Source organism: Ochlerotatus camptorhynchus, unplaced genomic scaffold (assembly GCF_037179485.1).
Source record: "Ochlerotatus camptorhynchus isolate MF236.1 unplaced genomic scaffold, CSIRO-AGI_Acam_v1.1 ptg000089l, whole genome shotgun sequence".
In the NCBI taxonomy this organism is placed as follows: Eukaryota; Metazoa; Arthropoda; class Insecta; order Diptera; family Culicidae; genus Ochlerotatus; species Ochlerotatus camptorhynchus.
In genome coordinates this window covers 1,767,796-1,793,065 of record NW_027040579.1, presented here as the reverse complement: position 1 = coordinate 1,793,065, position 25,270 = coordinate 1,767,796, and the positions used below count along the sequence as shown (strand labels likewise).

Here is a 25,270-nt window from a genome sequence, read left to right as displayed (position 1 = left end):
CACTCCGTTTGGTGCTAAACTACGCTAGATTAAGAAAGACTACGTGTGGGTTGTCCTTAATAGGCTGGAAATGGGGTAATTAACTCTAGTTTAAAATTCCGCGCACTCGATATTTTTTTCAAAAAAAATATGTATTTTGCATTTTATAATCTCAGTGAAAATGAAAATAAACGCATGTAGGCGATTACTCACAGCCCACGCAGAGCTTGGTACTGAGAAGACAGAGGTAATTTGGATATGCTTGAAGATTTAAATTTGTGAAATTATATTTGCTCGTTAATGGTTCTTTGGTGAACGTTCGTGCTCTTGCACTTTTAAATGATGAGCGTGAGCCATCAAAGAAGGCATAATCGTCGCACGGCCGATAAATCTAACTCATATTTGATTTGCGTTCACTCAAACTCGCAAAAACGTAAGTCATTGTTGCACTGAGTAAAGTTCTCCATGATTTTTCAAGAAAAATTATTCAAATATGAGGAAAATCGAGAGAGGTTTCATTCAGACTATTAGTACTCCTACACAGCTAAAAAAAAGTAGTGTAAATTTCCGTTACTATGTTGCACATAAATGGAGCGTCATACATCATACAAGTTTAGATTACTGATCGTGTAAATTTATGAGACATGTCATGCAATATTCCAAATATTGTATGCAACTGTCCACTTTTGTTTGCAACATTTATTGCAAGCTGCTAGTTTACGTGAAAAGGAAGTTTACATGTATGATGTATGAATGTTTGCATGCATGGATGTTTACATCGCCAGTAAAATCCAGAATTTTTTGGTGTGTAGACTGAGTAAAATTTTCGGCGATAATCCACATATTCGTGCAGAATTTTGAGGAAAATTTTACTCAGTCTATGAGTAACCTACGTTTTTTTGCGATTTTGAGTCTAACATTACTCAATGTTGAGTTGAGTTGAAGCTCTGAATTATGATAAATCATTCAGAAAAGCAAGATTAATTTGTTAAATAACCCAACTTTAATAGTTGCTTCAAAACACTTTTCGTATCACCCACTATTATCTACCCATTTTTTTTTTGCCTTGCCATGAAAAGGTAAAGATAACTGTCAGAGGCGCATTATCCTTTTCTATGTCAGTATTAATTCCTCGCATTTTTGGTTTTTATGCTTATCAGAACCAAAGTGCAACCAAAAACTCTTGATAACTTTTCTAAAAAAACATTTATTTGATTTATTTCACAAATTATTGATACAGATATCGTCACAGATTTGCTGTAAAAAAACGACGATGAAAAGTTTTTTTTTGCGAAAACACAGGTTTGAATTTGGCAACCCTGCTGATTGCTACTCGCGATTTGAGCATTTTCAATCAGACGTTAGAGATGCCCTGAATCCTACCCCAATTCTCAGCACACTTTAGATTCAGCTCGAAAAATAATAATATTAAAGTTCAACTGTTCCAAAGCCTGTCTGCATCATAATTATCATTATGCAAGTTAGATTCCCGTAGCCACTCCGGAATAGTAGAACAAATAATCATTAACATACAAAATAGTGATGTCACGATTGCACTTTCCCTGCGTGTTTTATTGATTGGTTCATTACAAAGTAATTTTCCTGTTTATCACTCGTGTGAAGATTCGCAAAGCCGTTGGCTGATGATTAATAGAGCCACCGTGGATAATTTATTTAAAAACAAGCAAATAATTGTGAGCATAGCTAACATATGGCTTACACAGTCCTATTAGCAGCTCATGATCACGCCAAACACTTGTTATCATTGTGATGAGGATTAATAGTCTCTAGTAAATCTTGCCATGTTGTCCTGGCAACCACAAATATGCGATTTAGACGGTCATGGCCGCCTCGATATCAAGCACCTCCCGATCCAAGGAGTTTGAATTTGTTTAATAAGTTGACCGACAGTTCGCTCACTAAAGTGAGTATTACCGGTAATTAGACCCTCCTCCACATTAAAAAATTTGCTGACCTTCGTCCAATCCATTTGCTGTGCACCGCATCCTCCACAGCCATTAATTACTCGTACACATAAAATTGATCCATCTCAAAGTTGCACTCCCTGACTAGTAGCTGACGTCTGCTAGATTGGTTTTCCGTAACAGCACACATTGCTAAGCTTATACTTATGGTAATAAAAGAAACATAGTCAAGGCCACACGAAGCAATTCGATACATCCTCCCATTATTGGAAAGACGCGGGAGATAGTATCTCTCACCGGACAGGAGATTCGCACGTTAATTGTATCTGTTGAAGCCGCTCAAGCCTGCTCGTGTATCTTTCCATCGGTGTGAAAACCAAGAAACCGGATAAGTCACGGGTTTAGTATCTGGCTATTACACCGTTTTATTCAGTGATTCCTCATAAAGCTAGCTAAAGCAGACTTTATTCAATTACTTGAATGGGTTAGCACAGGCTGCCCGCACAACAGGCTCAGTGGTAGCAAAGTGGACGCAACCCCTGCACTTATTGTTTGAATAAAAATGCTGTCTGACTCCCTGGACTCCCATCACAAACGACGAAGGTGGTTAGCTAATTTACTTTAAGTATAATTTGCATACATGGATAACGTTCCGTTTGGCTAATCTTTTGGAAATCTTGATCTAAGCTAACTACCGACAACGGTCGGTGGAAGTCATCTATAAGGCAATTTACAGCGAAACTCATTCTGTTTGCTCACAGTCCGCATAGTATTACGTCACATTGGTCATCTCGACAGCGTATAAAAAGAACTCACTGAAGCTACCTACTTAGAATTCATGAGTCCATCGTCAATCGTTGTTACTGGCTAATTACTCAGTCGCTCGTCTAAAGGTAAGCTTTCCAACACCAAAGCTTGTCGGATGAGAAATGCTATTAAAAGCAAACAGTTGCTTCTGTGGTCATTCGTGTTGCCCATTATCGCACATTTTCAATCTTTATATTTAAATTGGCTTGTTTTGTCGGCAGATTCTACAGGTAGGAGTAAATTGTTGCTGTGCGGACACAACTCGGATGCTCAGATGGTGTGTCATAGCTAAATAGAACAGGAAGGGGTTTTCTGATCACAGCGCTGGCGGCTCTTGTACTTTGCATAGATTGTTTATAATTAAATAGAAATGAAACAGAGCAGCATTAGGGGGCGTTACATCTAAATCATATTTCCAAGATGCTCAAAAAAAAATTCACTGTTGCGAACAGTGTTGGAAAAGTTCATCAAAACTTACTATGACTCGCGAACTTTTCCTTTGGTAAACTTCATGAACTATTGAGAACTTTTCCAACCCTGGTTGAGAATCAGTCTTCAAAAGCAATTTCTTTCGTTTATCGTATCCTAATCAATATTTATTTCTTTACCGTACTACACAGTTCGAAAAAGTAGTGCAAATTTCTGTTCAATATGATGCACATAAATAGAGCCCCTGATAAACATGTCATTGGGGGTCTCCCTTAGCTCAGTCGGTAAAGGCGCAGTTACAAAGCAAGACCATGCTGGAGGTGGCTGAGTTTGATTCCCGGTCCGGTCTAGGAATTTTTCGGGTAGGAAAATTTCTCGACTTCCCTGGGCATAGAAGTATGATTGGACTTGCCACACAATTATACCAATGCAAAAATGGTACAGGCATCGAAAGCTCTCAATTAATAACTGTGGAAGTGCATCTAGAACACTAAGTTGAGAGCACGAAATAAGCTAATATGCGATATGCAATAAGCTTGAAATGCGAAGAAAAAGAAGATGATAAACATGTGCTGGAAATTTCAAAAAGTTTTTATTTGAAATGGCTACATGATTAGCCTGTTTAAAAGGATTAAAAGTGATGTACATGTTCAGGGAATAATAAATAAATTTGTCAAACCTTTGTTGTTGTAGTAGACATTGATTAAAAATGTTAAACTTGAAATGGTTAGTGCACCTGGTAAACATGTTCAGGTTGAAATAGTCAAAAATCTTTCTCAAATTCGGGATTTTTTACTTAGAAAATCCTGGAAAAACCTGGGAAAACTTGAGGCAAATTTACTCATCGCTGAGTTCCTGCACTTTTGGCGATTATGAGTGAACTAAACTCAAATTTGGGTCGTTCTTATTCGCCGTGTAGACATTTTGACATTATGATGCTTTCAAAAAATTTTCACGTTGAGGTATGCGAGAAAAGTTTGAAATCATATAAAAAAAGCTCGAAATTACTTCGAAAAGTACTTTAGAATGGTTCGGAATCACTTCGAAAAGTACTGAATCGCTTAAATACAGTTTGGAATCATTTCGGAAGGTACTGAATCACTTAATAAAATAATTGAACCATTTCGGAAAGCAGTTAATCACTTCAGGAATATTCGACATCACTTCAAATAGGACTGAAGCACTTCATAAAAGTTCTGAATCACTTTTGAAAGTGCTGAATACTTCAGAAATGTTTTGATCACGTCGGAAAATACTATATCACTTCAAAATGTTTGGAACTGTTGTATACAAGATTCGGTAAAACAGTCAGTTACCGATTTAGAATTCAGGAGGTAAAATAATGACATGAATGAATGAGATGATAGAAGCATAAAAAGACAGGTAGAACGAAAAGGGAAAATAAAGTTGTAAAGTTTGAGAGTGGAAATAAATCCAATCAGAAGTATTGTGGTGATAAACTGAAGAACACTGTTCTTTTAACAAAGTACCGAAAACCTTAAATTAGTGTTAAGGCATGTTAGATGCTAAAGTAGCATATATTTTAGTGGCGACGAGGATAACCCAGACAACCAGAATGCACGTATATTTAAAAATGTTTTCGTGATATACAAACATATATACAAACAAACAAGTCGTATAGAATGCAAAGAAATGGCTTATACGTACAAAAGTGGAGGCCATAAAGTTGTAAAGTTTGAGAGTGGATATAAATCCAATCAGAAGTATTGTGGTGATAAACTGAAGAACACTGTTCTATTAACAAAGTAGCGAAAACATCAAATTAGTGTTAAAGCGTGTTAGATGCTAAAGTAGCATATATTTTAGGAACCACTTCTGAACGTATTGAATCGATCCATAACAGTTTGGAATCACTTTAGAAAGTACTGTATCACTTTAAAAGTGTCAAAAGCCACTCCAAAAAGTACTGAATAACATCAAAAAAGATCTGCAGATCAGAAAAAAAGAAATCACTTTGAAGAATACTAAAACATTGCGGAAAGTTCACTTTAGAAATATTTGGAATCCCTTCGAAAAATACCGATCACTTTACGAACGCTCGGAATCACTTCTGAAGTACTGAATTGCTTCAGAATGTTAATAATCACTTCGGAAAGTACTGTATCATTTCAAGTATGTTTGGAATCACTTCCGAAAGTACTGAATCACTTCGAAAAGAACTAAATCACTTTTGAAAAGCTTGTAATCACTTCTGAAAGTACTGAATCACTTCAGAAAAGCTCGGAAATTCTCCGAATAGTATAAAATGACTTAATAAAATTTATGAATCTCTTTGGAAAATATTTAATCTTTCCAGAAAGTTTATAATCGTTTCCGTAAGAACTTTCCGTAAGAAATTTCGGAAAGAACTGAATCACTTCACAAAACTTCAGACAGTACTGTATAAATTTTCGCAAGTTTGCAATCACTTCCTCAAGAACTGAATCACTTTGTAATAAGTGAATCACTTCAAAAAAGTTTGGAATCACTTCAGAAAAATGTTAATCACTTTGGAGAGCACAGAATCATTTGAAAAACGTTTGAAATTTCTTCTGAAAGTACTGAAACAGTTTAGAAAATCTCGGAATCAATTTGAAAAGAACTGAATTACTGCAGAAAAACTTCAGAAAATATTGAATCACTTCAGACAAAGACTGTCAAAGTAACATGGCAAGCTTTATAGAGGTTTTATAGCATTCTACAAGTCCAAATCATGGTCTACATAACCCTCATAAAACCAAAATTATTGGGTATACACGAAAAAAATGCAACAGACAAAAATGATCACCAAAAATTCATTTTAAGTCGGATATTTTTTAAACTCTCAGGGAATATATAAACACATATTAGCTATGTTTTTGCAAAGTTGGTTTATTCATCCTCCTCTCCTAGGTTAAATGCCCGCAACTTGGACTTAACGCTAACCATCAAATCCTGTGCAACACTTGCGCCATCTTTCTTACACCCTTTCATCCACTCTTTCTTCAAATCCTTGTCGTTTCGACCTTCTTTCCGGAGATTGTCCTTCACAATCGCCCAGAATTTTTCTACTGGGCGAAGTTTTAGCGAGTTTGGCGGATTTGCCTCCTTCGGCACAAAAACAACATCGTTGGCTTCGTACCCCTCCATCACCGGTTTTGAGTAATGACACAATGCCATATCCGGCCAAAACAGAGTGTTCTCTTCGTGGGACCGGAGGGAAGACAGCAGGCGCTTCTGGAGGCATTCTTCTTTATATATTTGGCCGTTGTGTACGCATCCAGAGATCGCTTGCCTAATTACTTCTGGGCAAATTTGTCGACCTTCTTCTTCCGGAACTTCTCCGGAACATCCAGATGGCATTGCCGACGAAATACTCCAGGCCGGGGATCTGCTCCAACCACTCGCGATACAGCTTCCTGGCGTAGGATTTGGCCACCGTATTCTGTTTATCGGTTCGGTTGGCCACGTCCCGAATCGAAAGGCTTAGATTGTGCTTGAAGTAATCCCACACCTTCTTGCGTTCACGGGGCCGGTCGTTTTCGCTTTTCTTCCACTGCCAGCTCACCGTTGAGTCATCTGGGTTTCCTTGAACAATTTTTTCACACGGGACGCGGTCGAATTGTCGATTCTGAACTGTTTCGCGATGCACTTGTGGGACTGGACGGGATTTTCCACGACCGCTCCTCTTATTTTTTGTCGAAGCTATTCTTGCTTGGAAGCCATCTCGATAACCACTTGACAGATTGTGATAAATTTTTACCCATGCAATAAAAAGTTATTCACGAAGATAGTGTTTCATTTTTTCGAGTACAATCTTTCTTATAGACACAATGAAGCATGAGAGTGATTAATCACTCGCGTTTGCTACTCTGTTATTACCAGATCACCTGTATTACACAGAGAAACAAAAAACGACTTACAATCGTCTATTGAAGAAACGACTTCTTGACGTTTTTATTCAACTGCATGCTTAATAATACTTGCATTATTTTTAATAATAACTTCTGTTCAGGCTTTGTTCACACAAATCTGGAGAATTTATTCAACCACAACACATTGAAATATTGGTATTGTATAAGATATGTCGAGAAGCTGTTATTCGACTTATATTTATATTAGTTGTAACAGAGCTTATAGGATAACATTTTTGATTATTTAGCGTTTATTAGACATCACTGGTCGTGAGTCACGTGATCGATGATTACTATTTAAATGAATTAGGCGTAGAACTCATATAGAAAAGGGTTGAGCTTGGGGATTGAACTCACGACCTTCTACTTGGAAAGCAGAAACGGTAACCACTACTCTACTGATTTCGTCTTGTTGATAGACTGAACCAGTGCACAGTGGTCCAGAGTGCAGATTTAGGTGGAATGATATGTTTTGAGCCTGAAATTGAAACTTTAGACTATAAGCCTCTTCTACAAAGTTATTCCTTATAGTTAGGCCCTCATTTTTATGACAATGAATTCTAGGGTGGTTCACATTATCATTAAAATCAAAAATCTTACTTTTTTGTTTGAATAAATTAAGGTATACATTCTTCGGCAAAGTTATAGCTGAGCTAATTTCAAGCAACTTTGTTTAATATAACTTTTTTACATCTCTTAAATTGGCCGATTTAGAGCTTTTTTCTTGAATTGAGTTAGGGTGGCTCTTAAACAAACAGTTTTTTTGCTCTAGTTTTCTTATTTCGAATTTCTCAGCAAAGATGTCTTTGAATAACTTTTAGATCTTAAGAAGTAGACGTGTTTTTTTATCAAAGGCAAGTGTCGCTCGAGCCATTCAAAATATTCGTTATTTTATAAATTGCTGTTATGGTTCGAGTGACACTTGCCTTTGATAAAAAACACGTCTACTGAGGATTCATATTTATGAAAAAATCATATATCAATGAAACAGTCATCGGTCGTCATTGAAAAGCAATGCAACTATGTTCTGTCAATCTAATTGACTTTTATTGGTTCTGTTGCCTTGTGAATTTTAGCTAAAACGGCCTCTTTTCTGATTTTTATCTCTCAATCTATGAAATAAACACGAAAACTATGTTGGAATGAAACTTCTAGAACAATATGAGGAACATTATGCCGTACACTACACATTTTTATATCATACGGGTGGAAAATTCGTAGAACAAATACTTTAAAATTCTTCACTTTTTAAGATATCTTCGAGCATGAAACTAAGTCAAACTTCAATAAAATCACTTCTAATAGTCAACCTTTGGTGACAAAGTTGATACATGACACATTAAACTTTGCTATGAAAGTTGTTACAGCAGCTTTCGTTGTTTCAGTCTCGAGATACAAATATTATAAGCCGTAAATTACCTTAAAAACATAAAATTAACTTAAAGCACCTCAAAATCATCACCGATTTTGCTGAACATTTACACAGAAGTACAAATTAACATGACAAACAGTAATCACGGTTGACCCGTTACATTCCGAACATTTCGTTTAAAATGAACAGGTCTAATGTATACCTTAATTTATTCAAACAAAAAAGTTAGATTTTTGATTTTAATGATAATAGGAACCACCGTAGAATTCATTGTCATAAAAATGCGGGCCTAACTATAAGGATCAACTTTGTAGAAAAAAACTTTTAGTCTAAAGCTTCAATTTCAGGCTCAAAACATTTCATTCCACCTAAATCTGCATTCTGGACCACTGTGCAGTGTTGTCGAATAATGAATCTAATTCGTCGTTTATTAAGCATTTACAAGGCATGTGATTAAAACATGGACGCATAGTGGAATAAGAGCTATTATGCTGACTGTATCCACCTTTATTCAGCAATATTGTAAAGCAATGCAATGAAATCTAATAATGGAGGTGCAGAACAGTTATTAGACGTCTAATCAGGGTTCTGCATTTTCGAAACAAAGAAAAGAAAATGAACTCTCCGCAGAATCGCTTCATTTCGAGCAATATCATTTTCGTGTAAGTCATCGTATTTCTTGTTATCGAGTCACGATGAACATTCCTCTTTTCGAACATGACTGGACTATCACTTGTTTCGTTCGTCAAGTGCTTCAGTTCATTCCATTTGAAGCAAAGACTTGTTTCAATTGACGCTATGAATGACTCGAAAATTGCTTCCTTCGTTTTTTCCACTTTCACTTCAATTCGGGGCACATTCGACTTGTCACGACCCGACGAAGCAGGCATCAGCATATGGTATCCGGATAGTATCCGCACAATATCGGCTGCCGATAGGGATGGCATCCGGATTATATGTAGTATTTAATAATATATTATTTTATATTAAACGAAAATTAAATTGACGAGGCCATTCTGGAGTTCAAGATGGCAGCCATCGGGGTCAGGGAAAGTCTCAAATACCCTACACTACGGGTATTTTCGGAACGGGGACGACGCGAAGATACCGAAAATCGATATTGGACGTCATTTTTGAATCCAAAATGGCAGCCATCGGGTTTCAGAAAAAAAAGTGTCGAAAACCCTACAATAGGGTATTTTTGGAACGGGGATGCCGCGTAGATGCTGAAAAATTATATCCGACGCCATTTTGGAATTAAAGATAGTGGCTATTGGTTTTATGAAGTGTCAAATACCCTAAGATATAGTTATTTTCGGAACGGGACCAACGCGTAGATGCCAAAAATCGATATCCGACACTATGTTGGAATCCAATATGGCGGCCATTAGGATTCAGAAAGTGTCAACTATCCTAAAATATGGGTATTTTCGGAAAGGGGATGCCGACAATCGATATTCGACGCCAAAAAAAAACCCACATTGATCGGTATTTGACAATATTTCACAGTTTTTCTGAACCAAAGCCGCCATCTTGGATTCCAAAGACGAGACGGCGTGACATCAGTTTTCGGCATCTACGTCTCATCCCCATTCTGAAAATAACCATATTTTAGGATATTTGACACTTTTCCACACATCGGAAGCCGCCGTCTTGGATTACAAAATGGCGTCGGATATCGATTTCCGGCTTCTAGACGTTACCATGATTCTAAAAAAAACCGTTTGTATGGGTATTTGATAGAATTTACAACTTATTCTCAAACCGGAAGTCGCCATCATGGATGGTGTCGGATATTGATTTCACCCCGTCCAAATATACCCATAACGGCATCAGCATTTCCTATTTTTTTCCGAATGATCTCTAGACGTCACCCCGATTAATAAAAAAAAAACCATATTGATGGGTAAACAAACCACCCGACAATGATAAATTTGACATCCACGTGCACAGATCTATGCGCATACGCTTAAATGAACCGAGTCAACAAGCAACAAAAGTCATAGAATTTGGATCGAACAGCTTCGCTTCAATGCAAAAGTAAGCTCATTTGACAATGAAAAAAGAAATGAACACAAGTCAAGTCAAAACAAACAGCATTAAAACTGATCGAAAGTGGTTCTGTTGATGTTGACGGGGATCTGCTCGAAGAGAAGACAGAATGACTTTCAATTGAAAGTGATGGTTGACAGCTTCATTGTCGCTTGACGATTTTCGATTGAAAGTGACTTTGTGGGACCCTGCGTCTAATAGAGCATGTTATTAAATCAATTGAAAAAATTGAATTAAATGTCAATGTATGTACAAATTACACTTATTCAGTTTTTTTATTAGATCAAACTTCTGGCGTTGAATTGGGAAGATATTCAACGTTTATACAGCTTTTAATAAGAAAATTTATCGAATCTTAGCAAACAGTGGAATAAATGTGCATCTATCGATCTCAATGAGGTTTTTTCAGCACATAATTCGACAACTAGTTTTATTCAGCATTGTACACTGTAATACAGCATTTATTCAATTTATATGCTTATTTGTGACTCTGAATTGTTTGTTGGGTAGCATCTGCAATGTATAAAAACTGGTGATCTCATACACGATAGGCAATAAAAGCACCAACCGCGTCCAAATGCAGATAAATTAGGGAATAGATAGGAATTTGTTGACGTGATTCTCGCTTTGTTGGGAACCGGGAAATTCTCCTCACTTCCACGAGTTCTGCAATAGTTTTTCAACAGGAATCGCTAAATGGAGTAATGATTCTTATCGCTAGGCCAAATTAGTACTAAATTGTGACACATCGAAAAAGATTTTGGCAACATAGATGAAGAACAGTCAACTCTCCACAACTTGATGTCCAATAACTTGATATCGAGTTATAGAACCATAGGAAAATGAACGTTCTGGCTACTGCGATAGAGAATTTGTATGGGATTGTCATTGGGAAAAAATGGAATCACGTTGAAAACGTTCATAATCACTTCAGATAGTGCTAAATAGCTTGAGAAAAGCTTAGGATCACTTTGGAAAGTACTGGACCATTTCAGAAGAGCTTAGCACGTTCAAAATCACTTTGAACAGTACTGAATTTTACAAAACTTTTAAATCACTTTTGAAAAAAATGTAAACTAAGCTCATACAATATTAACTTCAGAAAAGCTTGAGTTCAGTAGGGATATTGTTGGATCGCTCAAGAATAGGCTAACTTCCAAAAGTGTCAAATTTTCTGGACTGTTTTCACACTTTCGGCAGTAATGCCACGAGATCTTGGGCATGTCTGAAAAAACAACCTGTTATAAACGTAAAAAACTGGCACTGAAATAGCAAACGTATTGCATATTAAAGTTTCCAACGGTAACATCAATTGTAACAGCACAAACATCTCAGATCTTTTGCTAACGAATAAACAAGCATTTTGCTTTAAAAAGACCCTTGCACGTAAATGAAATCATAAACACTGAATGACTAATTCACTAACATCTTCATAAATGTTGAGATGCATGGGACATGTTCATAATTATTTCGGTAAACAGCTGAGAACAGTGAACAAAATATCAGCATTCAAACCGATAGAAAAAAATGTCTGGCAATGACCACGCGCTAAACGAAACCAAAAAATATCTTATCCATGTTTCGAATCTGAATGACATTAAATGATTATTTATATGCACAACGTATAAATTGTTGAGTTAATTTATGTAACAACAGAAGCTGGTCACATTGCATAATCTAGATGCAAAAATCTGAAAACGCTCAACATTTCTCCATATCTCTGATGCATCTGTGCATGCACGATCCAGTTTACTCAACCGTTATCTAGCGACTTGATTTAAATAGGTTATCAGCCTGAGCAGAATATGTAATTTGTACAACAACTCCTCGTTGCCTGGTTGCCTTGGTAGTGGTTTTTTCAAATCATCTACCAGTTGTCCAAGTTCTCACATACCTAGGTGCATATGTATCGTTCAGAACGTACTTATAGGAGAAGCGTATTAGGTGCAACTTGACAAACAAGTGCCAACCGTGCAGACACAGCCCGAACGTGATAAAAGCCACTGAAGGTCGTTGGATCTGCGATGCTGTAGTTTTGTCAAATATTTATCATCCTATTATCATATGGCAAAGATGAGCACCATGCTGAAGAAAAGTAGAAAACAATACAACGAACACGTCAAAGCCGGTTTTGTACCGGCAGGTTTGAATGAACCTGTTTGATATTTGGTGGCCTTTTGCTATAACATTTTCGCGATTTATAAAGAAAACGAATCCTTTGTTCGGTGGATCTTCCGGGATGGATGCTATGATTAACAGAGGGGGCATTAGCAATTCTAATTCGCAACAGTCAACCATCAGACATCGGTCGAAGAGTAGCGTCTACCGGTGCATAGTCAACAGCCATGTCATCGTTCAAGGTGAAGTTCCTGGTCTGCGATCACTTGCTTGAATTTTTAGAACTTTACCGGCATACTAACATTATTAAATATTTAATATTAACATGTACATTTATTTTCTCTCCACTGTTAGAAATTTCACCTTCTGGCAATCGTATCACTGCTGGCGGTCTGTCGGGCGGACATTCCGTTGCTGGAACTCGGACAAGACCAGGAAGCAGCACAGGCGGCACAACAGTTCAGGAATGTGATCGAACCAAGTGAATCGGAAAACGTTTTCAGAGGATACTCCAACGAGAAACCGATAGTTGCATTCGAGCCAAAATGCGAAGGAGGACCGGATGTTTGTGGTTACCCAGATGGTACTCCATCGTGTCCGTGGGAGACGCGAACAGTTACAAAAACGGCTACAGAAACCGAGACCATAGTATCGACCGCAATTCAAACGAAGATCCAAAAGGAAACAGTTACACAGACCATTCCGACGACAGTGACGGAAACTACAACCAGTGTTAGGCCGTTCTGTGGAAACACCAATTCCTATCTTCCTCCGGAACCAGATGTAACTACTACCATCAGACCTAAACCAAGTACCACAACAGTAACATTGCCTCCTACAACAACAACCATTACTTCTCGTGGATCGCCAATTGCTACGACTCGCACTATAACTCCAACGACTACGATCGTCATCAGCCAAACTCCTTTCGTTACGAATACTCGCACTGTAACTCCCACCATTACCAGTGTTTTCACTGCCAGCAGTACTTCGGTCACGAGGACCATCACACCAACGTCCACCTTTTTATCCTACTTGCCGTCAGTGTCCATTACCCGAACTATCACTCCAACATATACCAGCTTAGAGTATCTAGATTCGGTTACACTTACACGAACCATAACTCCCACGTATACAAACCTTCAATATTTACCTTCTGTAACTATCAATCGAACGGTGACTCCCACATCCACGAGTCTGTTTTACCTTCCATCGGTAACAGTAAACAGGACGGTCACTCCAACAAGTACCAACGTCTTCTACGAGCTAGCGGCAACCATCAACCGAACTGTGACTCCCACTTCTACCAACGTATTCTATGCAGTATCTGTCACCGTTAATCGAACCGTTACACCCACATCAACCAGACTCTCCTACCTGAATTCAGTAACCGTAGACCGTACTATAACTCCCACATCGACCAGACTGATCACACTAGACTCAACAAACACCCAAACCAGAACGATTACGCCGTCCTTCTTCGTTCAGGAAACGGCTGCCACACGGACAATCACCAGGTAATTTCTATAGTAACATCCCTTGTTTCTAGGCTTAACAATTTCTCTATTTTAGAACCATCACGCCATCGTTCGTTGTCCAGACAACTGAACCGACGACAACCGTTACCAGAACTTTGACTCCAACCAACGTGATCACAACTACCGCCAGTACCACCAACACCATCACCCGTACGGAAACACCACGAGCGACCAGCACTACTACAATCTCGGCTCCAGCACTGACCATCACCTCCCGAGGAACGAAAACCATCACTATAACTCCATCGCTGGAAGTAACCCCAACCATCTACTCCACCGTTACTCTGCCTCCCGCTTCACAAACCGTTTGCAAGCCCGCCAATGCCTACCTTCCAGCACCAGGGGAAGTCACCTCCATTCGCACCGTAACCGTTACAGAACGACTAACCGAAACGGTCATCACCTGTACTCCAACGAATGCATACCTCCCGGTCGAAGCAACTGCCACCGTCAAGCGATCACCGCTTAATCTCGACATCATTCCACCGGAACCGGAAAGATTCAACCTGATCTAGACCCCTAGTAGTGATATCGTATGAACAAGAAATACTCTGTCCCGTTGTAGTAGTAGTAGTAGTAGTTAGTGAGATATGCCAGAAGCGAAGCTTCTCTTTCCGATCTTTCCTCCGAAAGCTGGTGCTGTCCATCCAGATTTTCTTTCTTCCTTACGCGAGATAAAACAAATACTCAACATTTCACTGTTGATACAAAGTTTAACGCTGTGTTAGCAATAGATTTTGTTCGTTCATTGTAGTGTAAATAAATTAAAAAGGCTGCCGCAGCCAGTGCGCTGTGCATGTTGCGACGAAATGACCAAAATAAATATGAAGATAGCCAGTCGGATAATGAGAGCAGTTTTCATCCAAGAAACGATACCATAGAATTTAACGAAAGCTTGCTGATGAATAGTAACCCAACATGTGTTCAAAACGAAGGCACTTGAAATAAAGACTTCATGGTTGTATTTTTGAATTTATTAGTATTAGTGATAAGTTAAAATCCCGGTTATTTCAGGGTTTTTTTTTCCGGATGGCTTACGTAGTTTTCTCGGTTTAATGGAAACAGTTAAATATGGTGAAATATTCCAAGTAACATTATAAATTTTATCGAACTTTTGAAGACCAAGCCTAATTCATGGTCTGCAGCAGTATGATGAAACCAACGTTGTTATTTGAGACATAGACAATTATTTCGGATAACTTTTGACCCAAAAGAGTGCAGTGGGGGTTATTTCGATAGTCGAAGTGACTTTTGTCACTACTGAAGTGAGAAAAGTTACGTCGTGGTGACTCTCTGTTCAAGTCACATGAAGAGTCACGTCACCACGGCGTGATTTGTCTCACTTCACTAGAGACAAAAGTCACTGCAACTCTCGGAATAACCCCCAGTGTGTAGTTGTGAGATCAAAAGACATAATTTTCAAAGGATTTCAGAAGAGATCTTTTGACAAATGCTGAGAAAAAGTTCAACGTTATGAGGATAATATAAAGGGAATCCTTAGAAAATACGTTGCTAACTAAATATCAAGGGATTTTCCTAATAAAATCAGAGAATTCCTTAATAGGTCTGTTAAGATTTCCAAGACAATTCTGGGATGAACGCCAAGGAAATTCTTAGCACTATTTCAAAGATGAATTTTCAAAGGGTAACTTACACATAATTATGGAAATAATTTTAACACTCCGAATACGGTGGGTAAAAAACTTTACGTGTAACGGTAAGTTTGCAATGGCATAACTTAGCCATTTTTTAATCAATTTCAAAAAATGGTGGTACCTTTAGAATCCCTAGGGTTTGTAGATGATTTTGATTGTGAAAAGATTGAAAATAGAATCGTCTACTGTTTTAAAAAGCGAAAAGAGTTATTACGCTTTTTTTTTTTTTTTTTGAAAGGAGTGTTTTTAGGGTTTTGCAAGTGGCGCAAGATCTGTAATTTAGATTATGAGCACAAATGTTCACAATTAGCCAGAATACAGTCATGGTTCGTATATATGGATCCTGGAGACAACGGAACGGTCCTCGATAAATCCGGATCATCCGTAAAAGTGGTCAATCCACTAACCTGATCCTAGAGCTCTGCGGTTTTGTTTGAAAACATTAGGAACTGTGATATAAAAAAAAATATTTGGTGTCGTGACATAAACATGTACCTGGATGGCCATGGGACCGTCCTCCGGAAGATCCGGAACATCCGTAAAAGTGGACAATCCATGAAACTGATCCTAGTGCTCCACGTTTTTTTTTAACATTACGATCTGTGAAATAATAATGAATTTGGGTCATGGATAAGATGGCCATCGGACCGTCTAGCGGAAGCTCCGGAACATCCGTAAAAGTGATCAATCCACAATCATGATCCTAGAGCTCCGCGTTTTTTTTTAACATTAGGAACTGTGATGATAAAAAGAATTTGGGGTTGTGACATAAACATGAAGCTGGATGGTCCATAGGACCGTCCTCTGGAAGATCAGGAATATCCGTAAAAGTGATCAATCCACGAAACTGATCCTAGATCTACACGTTATTTTTTTGAAAACATTAGGAACTGTGATGATAGAAATAATTTGGGGTTGTGACATAAACATGAACATGGATGTCCATGGGAACGTCCTCCAGAAGATCCAGAACATCAGTAAAAGAGGTCAATCAATTAAATTGATCGGAGAGCTCCGCAGTTTTTTCAAAACCATTAGGAACTGTGATATAAGACAGAATTTGTGGTCGTAACAAAAGCATGGACCGTCCTCTGGAAGATACGAAAAATCCGTAAAAATGATCCAGTGGTTTCTTATATTTAAACACTGTGATATAAGAAACCACTGGATCACACAGTACTGCAGAGCTCTAGGATCAGTTTCATAGTATGACAAATTTACGGATGTTCCGGAGCTTTTGGAGGACAGTCCCATGGCCATCCGGATCCATGTTTATGTCACGACCCTTAATTCTATCTTAAATCGCAGTTCCAAGAGTTTTCGAAAAAAAAACCACTGTTTTTTCATAGTTTCATGGATGATCCACTTTTACGGATGATCCGGATCTTCTGGAGGACGGTCAAATGCCCATCCAGGTTCATGTTGATGTCCAGATCCTAAATTCATTAATATATCACAGTTCGAATGTTTATGTCATGACCCCAAATTCTTTCTTATATCGCAGTTTCACATGCTTTAAAAAAAAAACCGTAAAACTCTAGGATCAGTTTAGATGTTCTAGATCTTACGAAGGACGGTCATATGGCCTTCTAGGTACATGTTTATGTCACGACCGCAAATTAATTTATATATGTCAGTTCCAAGTGTTTTCGAAAAAACCGTGGAGTTCTAGGATCAGTTCCATACATTGACCACTTGAACGGATTTTTCGGATCTTCCGGAGGACGGTCCGATGGCCATCTGGGTCCATGTTTATGTCACGATCCCAAATTCATTCTAATATCACAGTTCCTAACGTTTTGAAGAATACCACGGAGCTCTAGGATCAGTTTCGTGAATTTTCCACTTTCATGGATGTTCTGGATCTTCGGAGGACGGTCTCATGGCCATCAAGGTCCATGTTTATGTCACGACCCCAATTTCATTCTATCATCTCAGTTTTTAGTGTTTTTCAAAAAAAATGCGGAGCTCTAGGATCAATTTCATGAATTGACTACTTTTACGGATGTTCCGGATCTTCCGGAGGACGTTCCCATGGACATCCAGGTTCATGTTTGTGTCACAACTTCAAATTCTTTCTATCATCACAGTTCTTAATATTTAAAAAAAAAACGCGGAGCTCTAGGATCAGGATCGTGGATTTACTACATTTACGGATGTTCCAGATCTTCCGCTGGACGGTCCGATGGAAATCACAGATCCTAATGTTAAGGGGGTATTCCCGATCTTTTTTTCAAAAAATCAAATTTTTGTTTTTCACGTTTTTTTGTACTTTAGACTATATACTTTCATCCCCCCAAGCCGTTTTCCGATCAGCGAATTCGGTGTCCAGGCATAGCTGACTAATGGTAAGAACCCCCAAATGGTTTTATCTAAAGTCAAAACTTTAAACGCGTTTTTCTCGAAACCACATTTTTTTTATCGGGCGAAGATTTTTCTCAGAAACTATAAGAGATATTGACTTGAATCTTTGCGCATTTTGTTCCTTATTAAATTCTTTGGAGCTTCTCCCACTTTCAGCCAAAAATATTAACATTTAACATTGTTTGAAGCACCTTAAAGCTGCAAAAAAGCGGGCTAAAAATCACCTGTTTTTTCATATGGCCGCCATTTTGTTAATTTGCAAGATTTTTTGCTGCCAACGGGAGAAGCTCCAGAGAATCTTATGCAGATTATTAATTTCATCACGAAATCTGTTTCAGATGAAGCCGTTTCAGAGAAAAGTCTTCGCCCGTCCAGGCGTTTGCGGCGAACAGGGGTCTGTTTGTCGCCATTTTGTGACGTCAATAATGTCTTTTTTTATGTCGAAAAAAATTTATTTGTAAACTTTAATGTTCAATAAACAAGAATCCCAAAGAGTTAGGCGCATTACTATTCATTTTCCTTGAAAAAAAATTAATTGAAAAACAGGCCGAAAAAAGGCAAAAGATTGGGAATACCCCCTTAAAAAACGCGTAGCTCTAGGATCAGTTTCATGGATTGATCACTTTTACGGATGTTCCGGATCTTCCGGAAGACGGTTCTATGAACATCCAGGTTCATGTTTATGTCACAACCCCAAATTCTTTCTATCATCACTGTTCCTAAATTAAAAAAAAAGCGCGGAGCTCTAGGATCAGGATCGTGGATTTACTACATTTACGGATGTTCCAGATCTTCCGCTGGACGGTCCGATGGCCATCTGTTTCATTCTTATAACACAGATCCTTATGTTAAAAAAATGCGTAGCTCTAGGATCAGTTTCATGGATTGATCACTTTTACGGATGTTCCGGATCTTTCGGAGGACGGTTCTATGGCCATCCAGGTACATGTTTATGTCACGACCCCAAATATTTTTTTTTTATATCAGAGTTCCTAATGTTTTCAAAAAAAAAAAAACCGCAGAGCTCTAGGATCAGGTTCATGGATTGACCACTTTTACGGATGTTCCGGATTTTTCGAGGACCGTTCCGTTGTCTCCAGGATCAATTTATAGGAAACATGACTGTATTTTGACTAATTGGGAACATTAGTGCCCATAATCTAAATTACAGATCTTGCGCCACTTGCTAAACCCTACAAACACACCTTTCAAAAAAACGTGTAACAACTCTTTTCGTTTTTTTAAAAAAGTAGACGACTTTATTTTCAATCAAAATCATCTACAAACCCTAGGAATTCTAAAGGTACCACAATTTTTGAAATTGATTAAGAAATGGCTAAGTTATGCCATTGCAAAGTTGCCGTTACACGTTTTTCGGAGGCATCGTATTCGGAGTGTTAATAGAATGATTGAGAATTATAAGATAATTGAAGAATAAATTCTAGGATTTACAAGAAGGGATTCCAAAAGATAATTTGTAAGGTTGTTATGGACGGAAATTTCAAGGGAAGCCAGAAGAAATTATAAGATGATTCTGAGGAATCCTGAAAGCAACTCTGATGGCATCCTGGGATGATCATAACGTATATCCTATGAAGAATTACATCTTATTCATATCTTGAAATTATCTAGTTATGCGTGTATTAGCAACAAGGGACTGATAGGTTTGGAATTTTTTCAACATATTAGGCAAACATAGCTTTTTCTCTTGAATTGTTGGAAGTACATTTAATTTAAAGATGTTTCATTCATTTATCTCATTAAAATAATACTAGAAGTGAAATCTACCGATGTCATGTGGAATCAATTTTTTGGCCGTACAGAAAGTTGCTGTCTTCAGCAAAGTTGTTCATGTGACCAAGTCCTTTCGGATGGTGGACATATTAGTTCAGAACTCTCACACTACGCAGCGCTAGTGTACATGTGGAATTCCATATTTGTAAGTTTTTGCAGTTATTTTAGAGTTTTTATTGAACTGATGGCCGCCATATTGGATGCCAAAATGGCATCTGGAATCGATTTCCAGGACGTTTCCTTTTCGGAAATACTCATATTTTAGAGTATTGGACAGTTTTTCTTGACCCGATGGCCGCCATCTTGGATTCAACAATGACTTCTGGCATTGATTTCCGGCCCGGTTATTTTACAGTTTTTTTTTGTTGAACCGATGGCCGCCATCTTGAATTCCGAAATGCCATCTGCTATCGATTTCCGGCCTCTACACGTCATTCCCAATCTGGATGCCCATAATGTCTGTTAATGATATCCTTCCTCATTTTCCAAAAATATCGATATTTTAGGGTATTTGACCGTTTTTTTAACCAATTACCGCCATCTTGGATTTCAAAATGGCATCAGAAATAAAATTCCAGCCTCTAAACGTCATCCCTTTTCCTGCTCCTGTTTTCATATTGTACAGCAACATCTTATATGGACAAGATTTCGAGACATAACATACACTGATAGGCAAAATAAAGTGCCCACCCCATCATTTTTTGAATTTCTCTCATTTATTTGGTTCAAATTAAAGTAAATACACTGTAGTATTTTTTATATCTTATTCTTTATATTCTTTTTAAGTTTCACTTATAGAATACCAGATAAAAAGAAGAGACTGACTCGAAGAAAAAAAAATCAAAATGGGTGTAAAAAAGAACAGTGACAAAAAAAAGTGCCCACTGCATTTTAACTCCAGAAAACATAAAATAAAGTAAAAGAATACCAGCCTAATAGTTAATGTGTCCTCCTTTGGCCTTCAGGACCAGCTGCAGGCGCTTCGGCATGCTCTCCACTAGATTCTTCAGGTGCTGTGGATCTAGTTCTTCCCAGGCGCGCTCCAGGGCTTCAAAATAGTTATTTTTATTGGTAACACCAGTTTTGTCAACCCTGGCATCGAGAATCGCCCACAAATTCTCGATGGGGTTGAGGTCCGGGCTTTGTGGAGGCCATTCCAGTGGTTTAATTCGACATGACCGGAAGAAAGACTTAGTCTTCTTGGCAGTATGCTTCGGATCGTTGTCCTGCTGGAATACGAATTTCTCCTCAAGGCCCGTCTGGATCAGCGAAACTTCCAGATTTTCCCGCAGGATGTCGATGTAGGAATCTGCCGTCATTATCCCGTCGATTTTCACCAGGCTTCCCACTCCACCCCACGAAAAGCACCCCCAGACCATCACATTTCCTCCTCCATGCTTCACCGTGCCTTGTATGTGGCGCTCCTGAAGCTCCTCACCCGATCTACACCACACACGAACCCGTCGCTTCCGGTTGAACAGTTCGAATTTTGATTCGTCCGTCCAGAGAACCGTTTTCCAGAACTCTAGGGGCTTATCAGCATGCTCCTTAGCAAACTTAAGCCGTTTGACTTTGTTTGCCTTGCTGATAAATGGGCGCTTCCGAGCAACTTTGCTGTTCAACCCCTGTGCTACGAGACGGCGACGAACAGTTCGACTGGAAACTGTTAGCTGAAGAGCCTCCTGGATCTCGCGGACAGTTACCTTCGGGTTCTTCTTCACTTCACGCATGATCTTGGTGTCCGTTCTCGCATCCGTTTTGCGCATCCTGCCTCTGCCAGGGCGATCCACCACTGATCCGAACGATTTCATTTTCTGCAGAATTTTCCCGACCGCTGTTTTGCTGATATTGTACTTCCTAGCGACAGACCGGTGCGATTCACCGTTTTGCACATCACGAACAACCAATTTTCGGATACACACGGGAATTGCTTTCGAAATCACTACGTCCTCCATTTTTTTCAACTGATTCAAATGCGATCACGTGTACAAATGCACCAGTTCCACCCGTTTGCTTCAATACATGTCAAACTTTCAAAACAAAAACAATCGAGGGGTTTTCCGATGGAAACTTATCGAAAACATACCGATTTTTGAAGTGGGCACTTTTTTTTGTCACTGTTTTCTTTTTCAATCCAAATTGATTTTCTTTTACTTCAAGTAAAACTTTATATTTTCAGTATTCCATAGGTGTAACTTTAAAAGAATAATAAAGGTAAGACATCGAAACAGACTACGGTGTGTTTATTTGAATTTGAACCAAATAAATGAGAGAAATTTCAAAAATGATGGGGTGGGCACTTTATTTTGCCTATCAGTGTATTAAGGAAGTTCATGTGTACACTAGCGCCACGTAGTGTGAGAGTTATGGAATAACATGAGCACCATCCGAAAGGACTTAGTCACCTGAACAACTTTGCTGAAGACAGTAACCTTCTATATGGCCAGGCTCTCGAGATACAGTTTATATAGGAATTGCACGTGCACACTAGCACCCCTGCGCTTTGGTCAGAGAGCGTATAGGGCGTCGTTGTGCCAATTTGGTCGTGGCACATTACGAGTATGAGAGAGTGATTGCAGTTTGCTCAAAAGTGCCTGAGTAAAATGCAAGTATTTTCGATGATTACCCGTAGTTGTTACAGTGAAGATATACACCCATATTCTCGTTTATGTCTGGACGTGTTTGCCATACAGAAACATTTTTATTTGATTTTGTGTGGTGGATGGGTTTCGGGCGTGGACAGGCATATGGGTGATAATATTAAGTTTACGTTAGGATAACGTTGAAACATTGAGAAATGTATCGCTTCAGTTTAAGAAACACTTCACTTCGCAACCGATGAACCATTCTGACGGCCCACATTGCCGTGCTGGCGCCGTGTGTTGGCAGGGTCCAATATTGAACAGTTTGACGTTTATAAAGTACCATCAGTTAAAACTGTATTTTTGAACTTTATCTCTATACATTCTTAGATGTTTCTTAGTAGATTATCATGTTGGTGTAAGCTGATTCAAAGAGTAAATGGTATTAACATTGAGCTGTCCATAGTTGGGCGTTGTTGAACCTCTGGTACTTGCACGACATTTCATGTGAATACCAAAGTAACCATATAATCACAAAATAGCTTTAGGTGTGGGTTCAGAGTGGTACAATGTCACTGAGATATGATTAGTTGGGTATTCAGATGAAACTATTACTTTAAAAAACTAATCCTGGTTGCATCTCTTTTTCGTTTTTTCGTTTGCATGTAACACTGTTTGATATTACTAACCGCACCGAGCCTTCATTCCGAGTGGTGAGCGAACCTGAAGAAGAAGAAGAAGAAGACCATAAACCCCTTCTCGGAACGAGTGTTTTGTTAGTGGACCTGGTCTGCAATTCAAGGTTGGACTCTGTGGTGATAAGTATCACATAACAGGTAAAGTAGGCAGCATCATCTTTATCGAAATGTAAGTATTATTGACAATAATCATAACTAGATTATATGCAAATTTATATGATAGGTACCTGGATCAACGTTGTTTAAACATGCGCATTCAATCGAGACGGCTAATATATATATATATATATATATATATCAATTTAAGTCAATATATATATATATATATATATATATATATATATATATATTCATTAAAATTACTCACTATAAATTTCATGCATTGTTTCTTCTCATTGTAGACAGCGAATAACGAATAGCGAGCAAGGGCGCTATAACCTAGGCGAATACAGCATTCCCTCCGTATAGGTTACGTCCGCACACCGCTCTCTGTTGTCCTTCGACTCAGGTCGGCTGGATCGATTGAGGGATGGCAGTGGGTGGGCGGTGCCGTCCACGCTTGTACGGAGGGAGGACTGTACGCTCGAACACAAGGGGTAAATACCTGTGTTCCATCCCAGGAGATCGGACAACCAAGGAGTGTACATTAACTTTCTTAGCTCTGTCACTCCCAACGATTTATATAGCCTATTTTCAAATCCTGCATACGGAGCGGTTGGTACGGTATGTCCCCGCTCTTTGATTACCTGTGGATTAAATGTTAACCACTGTCTATACTTATTAAGTAGACATGGTAAACATTCACTTCCACAAAAATTAACTAAACGCTACACAGTAGGCCTGGCCGCTTTATTGTTTGTTTCACATCCTTGATGTGCAGCAGGCATTAATAATGACAAGAAAAATGATAGATGTATCATTTTCCAGGATTCTTTCAAGTACTGGCTGTGTATGTGTAGACTAGACTAGACTAGACTAGAATTGCACGTGCACACTAGCACTGCGTAGTGAGAGAGTTCTGAACTCATATGTCCACCAACCGAAAGGACTTAGTCACCTGGACAACTTTGCTCAGGACAGCAACTTTCTGTATGGCCAGGATCACGAAATATTCTAACTTGGGTCCAACGTTCCATATATTATAACGCCAGTCATAAGTAATATAAGAGAGAAGCGCCTCTAGCGGCGTAGTTCCCGATTAAACCTGAATCCAATGACACAGGCTTGTTGGTCTATCCCAGTACAACAACTTTGTCTAAGCCTGTATAGCTTTATATATTGAAATAAATGAGATAATCCACCATAGCCCCCATTAGTGAAAATCCCATAAGCTGTGGGTATCCTTATTAAAGGTTCCTTATTCACGCCCCGTTACCCCGGCAATAAGGATTCCTGACTGTATTTGGGAAAATCGACTATTGGTCAGCTAGCGTAGAATAAATACCCCTCTGTGCGGTGCGTGGTGACTTGTGCGAGAATGAGATTGGAACAGTGGAAAAAAATTAATCTACCGTACAAATACTAAAATACTAATACAATACTATATACTAATAATAATAAAAATACAAATACTAAATAGAAGAGGGCCGAGTTGCTCAATTTCAAAATTTTGCTACGATTAAGCTAAGGTAGCGTCCGGTTGGTCGTTAACAATCATATAGGCGCGAAACATTATAAAAGCACACAGCAACTATTCGGAGTTTGGAACCCTAACAATACAAAACGGATTCTATAAAAATTGGTGAACTGCATCATGAATAATGATTTCCACAAGTATCCCACCAAATGCCCTTGAACGAGTGGAATTTTCTAAGTACACTGCATTACAAAATTATAGGCCTATATAGCAGTAGTCAACGAAAAAATCAATGTCAGCCTCACTTCAAACACGAACACAGAAGCGTCTCTCTCTCAGAAGTATTTTTTTTTTATTTAACACACCTAACAGGATCGAAAGCAAATCCTCTTAATATGTAACGCCTAAATCTATTCGCACATCATCACACACTCGTTTCCTACATCTACATCTCGTTCTTAGACGCTTGCATGCAAACCACGCATCAA

The 25,270-nt window shown here is 38.6% G+C and overlaps 1 protein-coding gene across 1 annotated transcript in view; it reads left to right on the top strand.

Moving 5' to 3' along the window:
- The window catches only part of LOC135698533 (mucin-2-like), a 67,509-nt gene extending 52,424 nt beyond the window's left edge, over positions 1–15,085 (top strand). Inside the window, exons 2-3 of the mRNA XM_065218554.1 lie at positions 12,930–14,092; positions 14,148–15,085. Coding sequence (XP_065074626.1) covers positions 12,930–14,092; positions 14,148–14,628 — 1,644 coding nt within the window. The 3' untranslated portion in view covers positions 14,629–15,085. The remainder of the gene's footprint in view (positions 1–12,929; positions 14,093–14,147) is intronic.
- Positions 15,086–25,270: the final 10,185 nt, after the last annotated feature.